The sequence below is a fragment of the Plecotus auritus genome (assembly GCF_963455305.1).
Source record: "Plecotus auritus genome assembly, chromosome: 14".
Taxonomy (NCBI): Eukaryota; Metazoa; Chordata; class Mammalia; order Chiroptera; family Vespertilionidae; genus Plecotus; species Plecotus auritus.
In genome coordinates, this window is record NC_137780.1 from 15068396 (window position 1) to 15084994 (window position 16599).

A 16599-nucleotide genomic window follows, 5' to 3' on the forward strand; every position below is an offset into this window, starting at 1 on the left:
AAGGAAAGGAGGAGGGAGGAAGTGGGAGAGCCCATGTGAACAGTTTTGAGCATAAAGAGTTGAGAGTGAGGGAAGGTGAGCCTCTGAAGGGGTGAGGGTAGCTGGGAAAACAGTAAAAAAGAACAGAGACGTTAAAGGACTATGGGAATGTATTTTGGATGGAAGTGTGTGATAGACACTGAAATCTCCAGGAAAGAAACTTACCATGCCTAGCTTTAGGGAGTGGGACAGGAGCTTGAAAGATGTGGGTGGTTTTTACCTTCGTGTTCTTTGTGAAAATGTCCTTTTTTAAGAAAATATGTTTTCATTGATTTCAAAGAGAGGGAGGGAGAGGGAGCTAGAGATAGAAACATCAATGATGAGAGAGAATCATTGATCGGCTGCCTCCTGCATGCCCCACACTGGGGATCGAGCCCGCAACCTGGGCATGTGCCCTTAACTGGGAATAGAACTGTTACCTGCTGGTTCATAGGTCAACGCTCAACCACAACCATACCAGCCAGGCATAAATATTCCTTCCTAGAAGCGTATACTATTCTTACAAGAATTAAGCTAACAGGACGTCATGAATATACTGAAAGTCCCCCTGAAAGCCTAAAAGAGTCTCCTAAAGAAAAGCAAGTTTAATTTGAATTCAACATAATTTACGTCAATTTTAAAACTACATTCCTTTTTATGTATGTATTTCCTTCCCTTTCTAAATGTATAGCCTGCCTCTGTGACATCACGGGCCACAGGCGACCTCCCACCATCTGTCCCTCCTGCCTGAGCAGAAACATGCTGTCCAAGTTCTAAACCACCGACGGGCAAACCAACGTGGGACTCACTTCATCCTGTGGGTAAGACCTGACTGAATATAAACTTGAAATAAATATATGAAATATTTTAAAATTACTTCCACTCCGCTTAACTTTTATAATGCTAAGGGGCAGAAGACTATGCATACATAACCACAGATATACACACAGAAGAAATATTATGAGCTAAAAATGACACATTTTGTTGTATGTGAATGAATTTCCACTTGCTTTATGAAACAAAGGACTTGATATAAAACATATGAACTTGTGGAGTCATAAAAGAACTTTACTGAGTAAAAGTAAGTGACGGGGGAGCAAGGGAGCTGGAGGCAGCATGGGGATTTGGATAAAACTGGCACGTGGACATCTCCTCCGAGGTCAGCGGTTACAGTGTGGCCAAGGTCAAGAGTGATAAAGTCATCGCTAGACACTTGACCTCACTCTGGTTGCTCGAACGGTACGTTTACATTGCAAACCTGCTAGTGCAGGGGGCAATGCCGTCACCTCCGGGGAACTCACGCCCACGTAACTGCCCACGTCCTTGGCTAACGGGGGCTCAGAGGCCCGCCCCGAGCACTTGCAGGGGGGCCACGCAGAAGGTCCGCGGTGCCAATCCCCTCGTGCACCCGTGGGGGGAAGACCACGGCCCCCTCCCAGATTCGCCTCACATTCTAAGTCTGTTGAAGGGCTTTCGGAGCGTCGAAGCCATTGTTCCTTATCATCGCCTGTGCTGGAGATAAAGGGAAAAGGTGCAGCGTGTGACAGCACCCACCCTCTCGTTTCTCGTAACGTGGCTGGTTCAGGATTTCCGGGGCCCTTGCCTCCACTGCCCCTGGCAAGCACACGGCTCAGCGCCGCTCTCGTGAGGTGGGCAATGCAGACGGCGTTCCTGAAACCCAGAGCATGTGGAGCAGCTCCTACAAGCGCCAGGGGAGAGGGACCGGCAGCCTGGAGACCTGTCACCCAGGGTCAGAGGAGAGCGCTCATTACAGGGACGTGGTGACCCGCCACACACCAGGGCAATGGGACCCGCGGATGCAAACAATACGGACTCTGTTCTGGCGGACTTGGCCTTGCTCACAAGAAGAGCCTTTTTGTTTGCCTCAAGGTTAAGTCAGTAAAACATCCATTTAGTGAAGGGAGACATTAGCTCTTCAAAGGAGTCTTCCTTGGTAGAGGAGGAAACGACGATTCAGCAACGTGTGCAAGAGAAGCGACCTCAAAGGCGGTGCCTTCTCCATGGAGGGGGACCCACACAGCCTGCGCCAGAGGCGGCCTGGGCCTCAGAGGACGGGGATGGGGCAGGAAGATGGGGCAGGCGGGGGGATGGGGCAGGCACAGGGGGATGGGGCAGTCGGGGGGATGGGGCAGGCACAGGGGGATGGGCAGTCGGGGGGGATGGGGCAGGCACAGGGGGATGGGGCAGTCGGGGGGATGGGGCAGGCACAGGGGGATGGGCAGGCGGGGGGATGGGGCAGGCACAGGGGGATGGGACAGTGGGGGGGGATGGGGCAGGCACAGGGGGATGGGGCAGCTGCAGGGGGTGGAGGTGGGGGGATGGGATAGGGGGGTCAGAAGGCCTGGAGACAGGAGGCTTTTCTCAGTCTGCACCTCCTGGCTGGAACCCATCCCTCACCCAGCAGCCTACAGTGTGGCTCGGAGACCAAGCCCCGAGTTCAGAGAGGAAACGCCAACCGCCCGCACCTGCCTCTCATTGCGACACTGAGGCCGAGGAGGAAGGCTTATCTCTGCATTCAGTTCATATTTTCTGAAACCCACAAGATTCAAGTATTGACTGCGCACTTCGGGCCTGGGAAGGCGCAGGCTCGGCCTCAGGCGCTCTCTCACGAGTCTGATTAAAGCTGACTCACAGTCTGGATTCCAAAGCTGTTCCACCGCAAGGAGTGAGGAAACACCGCAGGGTCACCCTGGGGTCACGGCTGGCCTAGGGCCTCTGCCATCCACCTGGCGGCTGGCTCCCCGCCACCTTCTCATTCCTCTCTGCCTGGACCGCTCCTGGGCTGCCTGGCTTCCCACGCACTTTGCCTGAACTGACACCCTGGGCTCCAGACCTGCCTCTGTCCTTATCCTGTTGGTCCTGGGAACATCTGCTCAGGTCTCCTGAGGCTCTTCCTGCAGCCTGGCTCCGCCTCCCGCCCCTCCTTCACCTGCAAACACTCCCGGCCTGTGTGCCCTGTGCACAGACTTAGACCCGATCCTCCACTGCGAACCCCAGCACTGACATCACACTTGCATGGTCTCCAGAGCTCCCCAGAATGGTGCCCTGCTCCCCAGCCAGCCTCTCATGGCGTACGCAGGTCTCTGCGCCCTTCCCCTGGGCTGCTGTCTCGGCTTCCAAACACGCTCTCAGCTCGCTGCACGCCAGGGCCCACGCCGCCAGCAGCGCACTCTCAGCCCAGACTGCACCCCAAGCGCCTGTGAGTTACAGGGCACCTGGGACAGAGCACCCACAGGCGGGAGCAGTGGAGGCCCGACAGGACACAGCTACCAACAGAGCCTTCCCTGACGCAGCGCCCCGCTGCAGCTGTCGCCTTGCTCTCCCCTTGCATCTAGGGAGGTCATGAGGTCAATGATTAGCGTGAAGGCGCCCTGGGAACCACAGAGCCCTGACGAGGGGGAGACGCATCATGACCGCCCACCAGACTGGGGATCTCGCTCGCCTCGTCAGCGGAGGCTAATGCCACCGCCTCCCAGCCAGGCCTGGGCCTGTGCTCCTCTCTGGCTCCCCCGGGGCACTGCTTGCTTGTCCCTGTGAGCAGCACCCCGTCATCACCGGCCCCGCATCCAGACGGCACCTCATTCGTTTCTGCGCACCCACAATGCTCGCCACGTGGAAGGGCCTTCACAAATGGCGAAGGAAGGACAAAGGAACGAAAAAACAAGGCCTGGTTTCACACACCGACTGAGATGCAGATGCAGCCCTCAGTGGAAAGGAGTCATCGAATGGCTTCAGGACGTCAATCCTCCGGCCGAGCAGCGCTGCTGCGGCCCCCCCCTCCGCCGCCAGGCTCACCTGTAAGGCTCCATGGTCCGGATGCCGTAGAACAGCGCCTCCTCCAGCAGCCCCAGGCTGATGCAGGCGTCCATGGCGCAGTCCAGCACCTTCAGCTGGTAGATGTTGATGTCGGGGAGCCGCTCCGAGTTGCTGCTGATGATGGCCTGGCACAGGGCCAGCACCTGCTCCCACTCTGTGATTGGCCTTCGTCAAGGAGGCATCGTCCTCACCAGGAAAACAAGTGTCAAATGAGGCTCCACAGGCTGGAGAGCTCCGGCGCGGGGGTTGGGGGGAGGACCCATTACTTTGCACAGAGCAGCTGGCAGAGAGCACCCAAGGCACAGAGCACGCAGGTGCCCCTCGGAGAAGAGCATTCTGCTGCACCAACGACCCTCCTCCAGCCGCGGTGCCCTGGGGACTAAGATTCCCCAAGAACCGTCCTTTCTTCATGTCCCTCACTGTGTTCGCTCTAAACTCCATCACGAAATGAAGGCGCTGTTTATCCAATGGAACTAAAGACTTAGTTCAGTTTACAATTATCTACTGTGAGCTTAGTGTGACCCGCTTTCTGAGACCCTGTGCTTGGCCCTCTCACAGCTGTGGGCAGAGGACTGAGGACGTGGTGTGAGAGACCCGCCTTGAATCCCTTTGAGAGGAAGCACCCCACCAGCAGAGCGGAAGTGGGAGTGCTGGCACCGGGGGACCTCACTATTCTTCTTTAATCCTCACCTGGAAATACACTGGTTTTAAAAGAATTGGTTTTAGAGAAAGAGGAAGGGAGAGAGAAACATCGATGTGGGAAACTTAGATCCGTTGCCTCCCGTAAGCACCCCAACCGGGAACAGAGCCTGCAGCCTTTTGGAGTGCGATGTGGCGCTCCCACCAACCGAGCCGCCCGCCAGGCCCCACAGGGTTTCTTTCCCACGCGTGAGGTGAGCGGGAGGCCGAGGAAGGTGCTGGGAGGGGGCAGGCCCTCCTCCCCTCCCCCACCTTCAATGTGTGCAGCTCCCAATTCACCCGCTTTCATGCTGGAACTCCTAGGGTGAAAGGTTAGCAGATTTCAGATGCTGCCGAAGTGGCAGAGCCTCTGACTGTGGCTAAAGCCGTATTTAGATCCAAGTTGGTTTTGCCATTTGCCTGGTTTGAGGTTCAGCACATCCAATCTAAGCGCTCTGAGGTAGGCCAGAAATAAAAATGCCCAATGTCACTGTGAAAAGTGAAATGCTGTATGTGAACATTTAAAAAATCCTTGTGTTCCACTGAGAACAGCGAGCTCTGGGTGGCACCCACAGCGGGAGAGTATTCAGTGGGAGGCACCCAATACACAGGGCACCCACATCACGGCTCTCCCTCCCTTTACCGGGTCATGACCTCTGAGAGTGACGAGGCTGAAGGAAATGGGTCGGTGGATGGAGTCTGATAGAATGTCCTCGCCCCCGCCCCTCCCACCCCACGGTATCAGTCTCTTCACCATCCAGTGCTCCCCTGTCCCCCCACCCCCAACTCTAAGCCTCTTCCCTGGGTCCGACCCAGCAAGCCCCGCCCGGGATGGAAGGCGGGCTTCCAGGCTCCTTCCTCCCCCCTTCCAGCAACATCGACCTCCCCTGGCATCCAGAGTCCAGGGCACGGCTTCACCAACCACTGGCCAGCACTTGCAATAAACCAACCAGCCGCTGCGAGGGGGGCATGGATATCTCCGCTAACCCTCACAGGACACACATGCTTCTCCCAGGGGGGGCCTCCCAGAGGCATAACACCTCGCCCCGAGGATTGGGGCGACGCTGAGGCTGGCACAGATCACCCTTCTGTACATCGCACTCTGTTTTAGGATGAGTCCTGTCTCGGGGGGGCTGACCCTGGTCTCGGAAGAGGTGCGTTTATTGAAGAAAAGCAGGTTGACTGTCTTTTGTGTTCACCTGTGTGTGTTTCAGGTTTGCTGAGCGAGTCTCCCGAGGCTGGGGAGCCTCCGAGGCAGCGCGTGATTCTGTAACAGACTGCTGGGCTGACCTCTGGCTTTCCATTCCAGGAGCAGACATCTGACGCACTGTCGGGGGACATGCCTGCCTCTTACACGTTGCTAGACATCTCTGTGGCAAGGCGCTGCCCTGATTTGAACATCGTGATGTCTGACCTCTGTTGTTTGCCTTTCTGTTCTATAGGCTCCAGCTCATTTTAGAGCAGTTTGAAGGTGACAAGCCTCAGAAGCAAAAGCCAGAGGAGATGTGCTGCAGCCCCTGATAGGAACACACCCGCCTTATCCCCGGCAAGCGGGAAGAACCACGTGCCAATTTCCCTTTGCAGCCCTGGCAACCGTCTCCCGGCAAACAGGCCAATCTTCCCCGTAAAACACCCCAGTGAGCAAAAAAATGGAATAATTTTAACTCGGAGGCTTTTCCCCCAAGCCAATGCCGATGTGTATTTGCTCAAGTCACCGGCGTTGGCTTGGTGTTTGCTTCCGCTGCCGCTGCTCCGCAGAGGCGCCCTGGGTCCACACAGGCTGGTGAGCCCGCCCGACAGCAGACCCTCGATGGACAGAGCAGACTCCGTTGCCCGTGAACACTTTTAAATCACCATCGGAGGGTTAGGGAGAAAGAGGGAGGGGGACAAAGTGCATCCACCTGGGAATTAATCGGCTCCTTGAGACAAAGACGTGGACCACAGGGCTTCCGCTCGCCTGCTCATCTTACTCTACTGCTTAAAGCTCTCCCCCCGACCGCCCCCCCGTCCCCTCACCTACAAAGCCCACCTGCTGCACGTGGCACTTAAAGCCTCGCCATGTCCCCTCCTCATCCTGAACAACGGGCTGTTTCCTGACACAGGCCCCTCCCTCTGGTGGGCGCCCTGCACTGTGGGCTCCAAGGGACTCCTAACCCTCCCAGCACAGTTCAGTGAGGCCTCCTCTGTGACCCCTGCTGTGACCTCCCTCACTGACTAACCCTCGGATGCCCCTAGGCCATATGCAGGCAGACCTCAGGGAGACCGCGGTTTGGGCCCAGACCCCTGCAATAGAGCAAGCTATAATCCTTTTGCTGGCAGAGGGTCTTGCCTTCAGTTTGTAAAAAATACACCACCTGTCGCCCTAGCTGGTTTGGCTCAGTGAACAGAGCATGGCCCATGGCCTGAAGGGTTGTGAGTTTGATTCCAGTCAAGGGCATGTGCCTGGGTTGCAGGCTCGATCCGCGTGTGCGGGAGGCAACCAATCCACGTGTCTCTCTCTCTGTCTCGCCCCTCCCTTCCACTCTCTCTAAAAATCAATGGAAACGTATCCTCAGGGGAGGGTTGACAACAACAACAACAACAATACAACACTTGGGAAGCTCATAAAGCAAAGTACAATAAAATGAGTGACACCTACATTTTACCAAAATACGTACGAATTTACGGATTTACTGACCCCCAATGTGTGCGAGTGGTGATTCCAGGGTTGTGTCTTCCTCCTGCCTGAGCTGTAAGGTGGGTGATAGCTGGCAAGGCCCCGGCAGAGTCCCAGTGCAGTAAAGCCTTGTCCAGTCGGACTGAGGGCTGCTGGGTAATAAATGGGCCCCAATGCCGCTGCCGGGCCCCACAGAATAAGTCTGTTCCTCTGCAGTGTAACAGCTCTTTGAGCCCAAGAATGGCTCTCTTGCTCCTACATCTGACTGTTTTCCCAATATCTTGGTTCCACTCCTCAAAACTTATTTCAGTTTTTCTATATCCCTCTTAATATGACCTCGCCAAAACCAAATAAAAAAATTCCCGATACGATCAGACTACCACGGTCACCTTTCTCATTTTCTGGTCTTTATGGCGACTAATGTAGCCCAAGGTTGCAACGGTCTTTCGGGAAGTTAAATTGTACTCTTAAATTTTATTATATTTTGTTGTTGACTAAAACCCTAAAATTCTTTCCTCTGTTTTGCTGCTAATCTTTGTGTATATTTATACACTTGAACTTTTTGGCCCAAATAGATTTTATATCCACTCTTGTTGAATTTAATCTGTTTAGACTCAGGACTATTTCAAGCCTTTTTGAACACCTGATTCTGTCTCCAGCCTCCGCCAGCCGCCCCTTCTACACCCGGTGGGGATGTGAGGAGCCTGTGCTCGGAGTCTTCACTCAAGGAACAGAATCGGAGGTGGGAGAGGGCTGAGGTGGAACAAGGCCCCCGGAGTGACAGTGGTCCAATTAGCATCGTTTTTTCAGTGTAGCTAGTTAGTCAACCATTTGTAAGACGTCTGCTCATGCTAGCATCTAGCATACATTTCTTGGCCTTTTTCTTTCTTTCCCAATCTAAACTCTTATCAAAATCTACAAACTTTACCAAAGAAAACCATGATTCTATGGCAGGGGTGGGCAAACTTTTTGACTCGAGGGCCACAATGGGTTCTTAAACTGGACCAGAGGGCCGGAACAAAAGCATGGATGGAGTGTTTGTGTGAACTAATATAAATTCAAAGTAAAGGAGCGGAGGGGAGAGCAAGAGAATCCTCTGCTTTTTCGGCTCCGTGGGCCGGATAGAACAGCCGAAGGGCCGGATCCGGCCCGCGGGCCGTAGTTTGCCCACGGCTGTTCTATGGACTCACTTGCTCTTAATGAACCAAGCAGCATCCTGGTGATCGCAGCTTCCTTTTCCATTCCTTTAGTACCCAGTTCTAGATTCTTTTCCGAAACCACACAGACAGACACACACACACACACACACACACAGACACACACACAGACATACACATCAAGCACACACAAAAACTTCACTGGGCTCTAGATTTCAGAAATTACTTATTTCTTAGTAAGTAATTTAAAAACAGGAACCTCTGTCTAACACCCTCCCCTGTCATTCACAATCCTTTAGAGAGCGCGGTCTGTAGAGCAGGACCCTCAGCGGCAGGTTTTCTTGGTGCCTGGGACAGCATTTATGCGAAGCATCTGACAGACCACTGGCAATCTTTCCCATCAGCCTTGGTCTCTTTCTTCTTACCCTGTGATTTCCCTTTGTCACGTTTTTGCTCGAGTAAACTCCTCCGCTGGAAGTGACCTCTCTCGGCCTCGGCCTCTATCACTCCTGCCCGATTCAGGACATCTCCTGTGCAGTCTGACCTCAGTGGAGCCTTCCCGGAGCCCTCCAAAAGGGATCTGTCCTTACACTAAACTTTGACCCCCTCCCTCCTGGTCCTTCCTATTGATGCCAGGAGTGTTTACTGTACAGCAGCTCCCACCGCCATGGGAGTCTTGGCTGATTTGATATGAAGCTTCCAGATCTGAGGGTCAAGGGCACTGGAATGTAAGAATGTTAAGCTATTCTTTCCTAGAGGTGTAGGTTATGAGAGGAAGGGAACCCCGGAGTTAGTTACCTTTTACATATAAAGAGACTACTACCTACTCACCTGCCATTCCTGGACCACGGAATAGGAGAAAGCCCACTGAGAAGGCAAACCCTGGCTTGGCTTCCTCAATGCCAGGCTCCAGCCAAGAAGGAAGCAATCCCAACAGCACACCTCAGCCCACAGGCAAAAAGGATACTCCACTGTGCCTTCAGTTCTTCGATTTTTTTCAAGGATTCTTGAACTTCCTTCCACACTTTCTCATCACCAGTCAGCATATCAGCATCCTGCGCAGGCCAATTAAGAGAAGAGAAAGGAAGACAAATTACTCAATTGAGAAATGGGCAAAGGATCTAACTAGACACTTCTCCAAAGAAGATATTCAAATGGCCAATAAGCACATGAAAACATCCTCAAATCATTAGCCATTAGGGAAATGCAAATCAAAACCACAATGAGGTGTCACTTTACACCCGGTAGCATGGCTACAGTGAAAAATACAGAAAATAACAAGTGTTGGCGAGGATACGGAAAACTGCAACTCCCATACGCTGCTGAAAGGAATGGAAAATGGGGCAATCACTTTCAAGAACAGTCGGGCAGTTTCTCAGAAGATTAAGCACAGACTTGCCATATCATTTAACAATTCCACTCCTTACGCATATACCCAAGGGAAATGATAATATATGCTCACACACAAACTTGTGCATACGTGTTCATAGCAGCATTATTCATAAGAGCAAAAAGGTTGTTACAAGCCAAATGTTCCTCCACTAATGAATGGATAAAATGTGGCACATCCATACAATGGAATACTAGTTGGCAATAAAGTAGTACTGGTAGATGCTGAAACATGGCTGAACCTTGAAAACACGCTTCTACATGAAAGAAGCCAGTCACAAAGGCCTACCTAGTCCATGGTTCCGCTTCCATAAAATGTTCACAGTAGGCAAATCCACAGACAGAACGTGGATGAGTAATTGGCTAAGGCTGGTGGGAGAGCATGGAGAGAACTGGGGCGTGACTGCTGATGAGAATGGGGTTTATTTGGGGGTAATGGTAACGTTCTAAAATTCATTGTGATAATAGTTCCGCAACTAATGCACTGAAAGCTATTAAACTGTACACTTAAATGTCCGAATTGTATAGTATGACACATAAATGTAAACATCTCTCTATCTCTATATCTAAAAGACCCGACGGGGAAGAGGGAGAAGAGGAAGAACCACTTGTTGGGAGACCTAGAGAGAACACTTTAATCAATACGGAGTATCACTCAACATGAGGCTAGGGAAGGGAGTACATTCACACCCATGCATGTGAACCAGTTTTGACTTTTGTGAAAACTAAAAATCCATCAATAAAAAACAACAACAATTTACAAAGCAATTCAAGACAAAAGTGTGAGTTACGTTTGCTAAAGGTCTGTCCTCCTGCTTAGCAAGCAGACCCGTTTCTTCTGTATGTCCCCAGAGTCCCAGCCACATGTGGCTGCGGCAACCACACGGGCAGCGTTGGTTCTGTCATCATAGCCAGTTGTTGGACAGACGCAGAGAGAAGCCGATCGAAGGGGAAGGCGCTCTCTCAGGCCCCACTGGAAACGAGGTGTTCGAGGTCCACGCGCTCCTCAGTGGGTGTCAGCGAGAAGAGCTTCCTAGGAAGTTACACCAAATCACAACAGGGGGGCGATGGCAGAGGTGAGGAGGGCAGCCTGTAACCTGCACGCCTCTCCCTGGAGACTCTCAGTGCCACGAGGGCTGGCTGTAAAATGACCCCGTGAGAACCCGTCAGAGCAAGCGTCTGTTCCTGGTGGAAAAAATGCATCTCTCAGGTGCGCCAGGGCAGGAAAAATGCGGGACCACAGAGAAGCGCAGAAAAGAGGCCCCAGGACAGGGTGAGGCAGTGGGCGTGCATATGAGGATAGTGTGTCTCTGCAACAGGCTTTTGGGTCTCTATGTGTATATGTTGTGCATATGCGTAGTACAATAGGGTGGTTTTTAAAAGGCTCCGGAAGTGCAGGCTACATCTTTCAGAAAATTCAAAATAAAATAGAAGAGGGAAATAAAACAAGTTCTTTTTAAAAAGCCAAATACCAATCTCCCTTCAAATACCGGCTCCAAGTCCATGTTCATCTCCAAAAGCCTCTGTTCCATCGCCTCCCTCCAAAGCCCTTAGCAGCCTCCTGGCACCTCCCAGATGAGGTCCACATCTTACATCGGACAGTCAGAGCCACTCACGACCAACTTTCCCATTTTATAGGTCATGACTGGCAGCTCAAGTCTTAGTCTTTGGGCAAGCGTCTCACTTGTTTGACTCTGTGAAGCAGAATAATGGAGCCCCCAGATGTGCAGGTCCTGACCCTGTGACGCCCAGAACCTGTGACTGTGTCAGGTGACATGGCCAAGGAATCAAGTTGCAAGTGGGTTAAGGCTGCTCATCAACTGACCTTAAGAGAAGGAGATGGATGGTCCCAGACTACCCAGGTGGCCCCAAGGGAATCGCAAGGGTCCCTGAGGGTGGGAGGGGAGGGGAGAGAGAGGGGAGAGGGAGGAGACCAGGTGGTGTGATGTGAGAAGGGCCCAATCTGCATCGCTGGCTTTGAAGAGGGAGCAAGGGACCCATAGACTGAGGAGGACTGGCAGCCTTCAGAGGCTGGAGAAGGTCAGGACTCGGATTCCTCCAGGACCTATTTCAGCCCCGGGAGACCCACGTCAGGCTCCTGGCCTGCAGAACTGGAGGATAATTGACTTATGTTGTTTTAAGCCACTGTTTGTGATAATTTGTTACCACAGCCAGAAGAAACCAGTACAGTCCTAACATCCCTTTCGGTTTTTCTGGCCACTGGAACCTGGCACATGCCCCTCCCTTTATCTGAAATTAATCAATCTGATCACTCATCTATTCATCGAACACTTAGGAGTTCCTAGGAGGCACCGCTCTAGGCACTGAGAATAGAGCAGTGAGGAAATCAGACAGGCAGTGTTTACACTGAAGAGGTAGGAGAGGTAGGGATGGCAGGAGACACACGCATGGAAAGTATGTATCTGTCATGGGCAAAACAAATAAACAGGAAGAGGGGACTCCCTGGGTGGGGAGTCCTGGCCTCAGGGAGGTCCATGGTAAGGAAGCAGCCAGGAAAGGCCTCACGGAGAAGGTGACAGATGAGTAAAGATCTGAGGGAGGAGGAGATACGAGTCTAGGGAGAGGGGACAGCAGGTGCCACAGTGCGGAGGCAGGAGGTGCCCAGCTGCTCCAGGAATACAAGGAGGCCAGTGCGATCGAGTTCCCCGAGTTCCTGGGTTGTGCATGAACCATGTTCCCCATTTTATTATTTGTTTTATATTTTTAATAGTTTATTGATTGATTTTTAGAGAGAGAAGAAGGGAGAGGGAAAGAGAGAAACATCAACGTGAGAGGGCAATATCGATCAGTCGCCTCCTGCACTCCCCCCCTCCCCCCGGATGGAGCCTGCAACCGGGCACGTGTCCTTGACTGGGAATTGAACTGGCAACCTCCTGGTGCAGGGGAGACACCCAGCCAACCGAGCCAGCCCGGCCAGGGCACATCTTGCCCATTTCAGAGCTAAAGGAAGGTCTTGTTCTTCTTCTTTGATCCCTCCTCTCCCAAATACCTCGCATAGAATCTTTTAGGTAGCAAATGCTCAGATAAGGTCTGTAGAATGGACCTGAAGAAGGAAACAGAAATTTATTTGGTAATGATCTGGATGTCTCCTGTATGTCTTTCAATGATTCCTCACAGCCGCCTGGTAATCAATACCTACAACTTACAACTGTGGCACAGACAGTCCTAAGTCATAAGTAACTGCGGGGAAAAAGAGCCTTCTGTCCCCAATTGCCACGTGTAAGATTCAAATCCACGTCTCTCTCACTCCAGGGCCTATGCTCTTCCCAATACCTTCATGTTTGATTTGGATCTGTTTTTCTCCTGGGCTTGCTTAAAGATGAAACTCATGTCTGGGAGATAGTAACTTCAAAATATCTTCAACCCGTGGGTCCTACCGTATTCCTAGCACTCGCACTTGGAAAAGGGCAGTCAAATCCTCCAGTATGGAGCTCACATGGGGTTCTTGAATTCTTCCACCAAGCAGGGTGAGACTACAGGTCCAGGCAGAGCAGCTAAACTACCTTCGTATCCCCAACAATCCCCACAGAATCGGGTCAGCTGTCCTTTGGGTTGTGCCAAAGACTTTATTTACTTATCAAAAGAGCAGGCAAGCTTTGACAGTGCTTCCAAACATCCAGCAACAAGAGCTCTCGAGAGCTCTTCATATGGGAGCTGGACAAAGCTCCCTTCCCTGAGAGCTAGCTACCGACTCCCCGGAGGGCTCCACGTGGTGAAAGTCAACTCTCAGTTCCCAGTTCCCTCACGCACTCCCACCTCTGACCTGCTCTGCTCCACTGGGTCCCCACTTCCATTCACTCCTTTGGCTTCCTTCCCATGAGTCCCTTTAGGACCCAGCCTCAAATGGACCCTATCAGGAAACCCACTCTCATTTGCCCTCTGGGCCACGGCCATCTGCTACCCGTCTTGTACATCAAGTGTCATTAATGATCCACTTTCCCATCGCCCCAGCTTGCTGCAGAGCTCCTGGAGGGACCATGACCTCAGTCTCTGTATTCCCATTCTGGTGCAGGGGACAACATTCTCAGCAAATGTTTGTGACAGAGCGAATGAATGGAGAGAGAGGGGTGATCATCGACAATCCTGGGGAGCAGTATTCTAAGAATAAGATACCTTAATTCCACAACAAGGAGGAGAACTCCAATCAAGGAAACAGGTGGTTCTTCTCACACCACACTTCATCTCGCCTTGTTTCTACTATTGACTGCTACATCGTGATCATGTGAGAAAAGGGTGTGTCCCTACTGTCGCTGTCAGCATGCCGAAGGCCCAGACATTGGTGGGGGACCCAACTGGGACTCTCCCCAGCATGAGAAATACCACCTCAGCTCAGTCTCTGAGAGTAGCATCGAGGCTATTTGGGAGCGGGTTCTGCTGACTCTCCTGGCTCCTACCTCCAACATCATCCTGAGCCTCCTGCTGCTCACCTGGCCCACACATCCCTGCCCCACACATCCCTGCCCCACACATCCCTGCCCCACACATCCCTGCCCCATCTACCCTGGGATGAGTCAGTGAGGCCATCTATGTTCCCGTAGACACAGCTGATAAATCAGTTCTCTAGCATCATTCCCTTAACTGTGAAAAATAGGTACCAGATGATATGAGATCATCTCACCACTACATAAAAGGGTGCCACTCAACACAATTACATCCAATTGGCCAGAAGCGCTTCCTTTGGGTTTGAGGGCAGGAAGCACACTGCCAGGTGCCAGTGGCTGCAATGCATTAGAAACCTGTGTTGCTTCAATAGAATAAGGTTGGAGTCCGGCAAGACTGGCTGAGCGTGTCTGGGGGACATGTTCCATCGGGTCAAACAGTGACCACTGGCTCCATCGGGTCAGACAGGAGACGCAGCCATCACTCTGCATCTGGAACGCTCAGACAGATGTGTGCACTTGGCTCGCAAGTGTTTGATGTTGAAACTCCTGCGCTGGGCTGACTTCAGATGGTTCACATTAGAGGAAAGGGGGATGGCAATGTGCTTTGCAGGCTTCCTGTTATCCAAGCCTCACGCAAACTCTAATTAGATTGGACTGGAGGGAGAGGAGCATAGGACGGGAAATAAAATTATGAAATACTTAAAACTTTCCCAGTAATTCAATAATCCTTGTGTTTTAAAAGAAGAGTTTTTTTTTCTTCCTGTTTTGTTTTTAAAGCAGAATGAGGTTCAAATACAATGTGTGCACTTAGGAGAGAGATTAAGAATCTCTGAAATTCAAAATCCCAAGGGAAATGGAGTTTAATTGCAGCGCCCTGACGGAGGGGCTCTGGTTCATGGATAATGTACTGGGACTAATAGATTACACACAACAGCATCTGAAATCTTCAGATCCACAGGAAACACCTCCGCTGGAACCAATTTCCACCTCCTTTGGCAAAAACAACAGAAAGCAGCTCAGATGTAACTTGAGGAGAAAGAGGCTCGTCCATGAAGTGGAAAAAGAGCGGTTAAAAATAGAGCATTCACTATTATCTTATCAACCGCGAGGCAGTGCAGGAGCTGATGGACACTGAAGATGGGAAAAGAAGGAATGTTCTCGACTCCAAGTGGCTCAGCTTGAACGATCTAATTAGAAATTAACAAGCTGCTGAACACAATCCTTAGAACTCAGGAAAAGGAACACTAGAGTGAGAGTCATACCGTGTGGGTGTGAATTCCTGCTCCATAGCTGCGTGGCCTGGCAAGGGATGGCCCCTCCCTGAGGCTAAGCTTCCTCAGGGAGGATAATTCTCTGAGTAGACACCTATTCTAGCCCCTTCCTGTCACCTTCTAGAAGTACTACTGTACAAGGCACAGCGGCCTGAGTGTTCCTTCCTCGCCCTAGGGATCAGGGGCCACCAGGGGCCTGACTAGTCTAACCCTAATGGAGGGAGCGCAGGTGACAGTGTAACAGAGGACCAGCTGTGCCACACCCCATCTCTGCATTCCCATCCCCGCTGCCTGGAAGGCCCGTTCTCCATTTAGTCCTCCAGACAATGACTCTCCATCCACGAAGAACCAGACCAAATGGCCACCAACTTCCGCAGGCACCGTCGTCCGTGCACTTGCCAGTGGGGTCCACGATGACGGCAGCGAGGAGCAGACTGTGACGAGGACGGAAAGGATGCCATGCAGGTGCGGTTACCAGCGCACAGCTCACTGCTGCAACCTGATGCCTTTCCTCTGCTTCACAGAGCGTGTGGCCTCAGTGCCACAGGGCTGTGCACGGGAGGGTGCGGCAGGGGTCTCAACTCGTCCTCTCAAGAGCCTGGGGCTCCAGCCACCCCCTCCCTGGCCCCTGAGCTGGCTGACCCCAGAAGAGAGGTCCCCTTCTCAGGTGGCAGCCCTCTCAGCCAGCCGGTCATGCCAACGCAACCGAGGAGCATCCGGGCAACCAGGAGCACCATGTCCAGTCCAAGCAAGTGCCGTGGCTGCACAGGATGCCCCGCGGAGCCTCCAGCAGCGCTGCTGTTTAATTGCCATTGAACTGATGTTCCCACTGTCAGTCGCTGCCAGCATTTGCCAATGCCCATGAGCTTTGCTTTGCAGGCAAACGCAGGACTCTATGGCAACTACCAATTTGCACGAAGCCACACACGGGACCAACTGCAGGTTCAGGTTGGCTCCGGGTCCACAGCATGCGGGAGGTGCGGGAATGTGCTCTTCAGCTGCGTGGAAAGTGACCACAGCCTCGGTGGGTGTGGCTGGGGCATCTAGAACCGCCAAAGCCAAAGCCGCTTCCAGCTGCAACCTCCCCTCCTCCCCTCCCTCTGTGCCGGGCACTCCCCGCCCAGTGGCTCACTGCTCAAAGGAAGAAGCGCATTTGCTTAGGTCAAGTCAGGTACATTTCAAGGACATCT

The 16599-nt window shown here is 52.4% G+C and overlaps 1 protein-coding gene across 3 annotated transcripts in view; it reads right to left on the minus strand.

The window, feature by feature from the left end:
* SMYD3 (SET and MYND domain containing 3) overlaps positions 1-16599 on the minus strand; it is a 531828-nt gene that overhangs the window by 63139 nt on the left and 452090 nt on the right. For all 3 annotated transcript variants that reach the window (XM_080651290.1, XM_080651291.1, XM_080651292.1), the window contains 2 exons: positions 9314-9401; positions 3835-4009 (listed from right to left, as the gene is read on the minus strand). In XM_080651290.1, coding sequence (XP_080507416.1) covers positions 3835-4009; positions 9314-9401 — 263 coding nt within the window. The remainder of the gene's footprint in view (positions 1-3834; positions 4010-9313; positions 9402-16599) is intronic.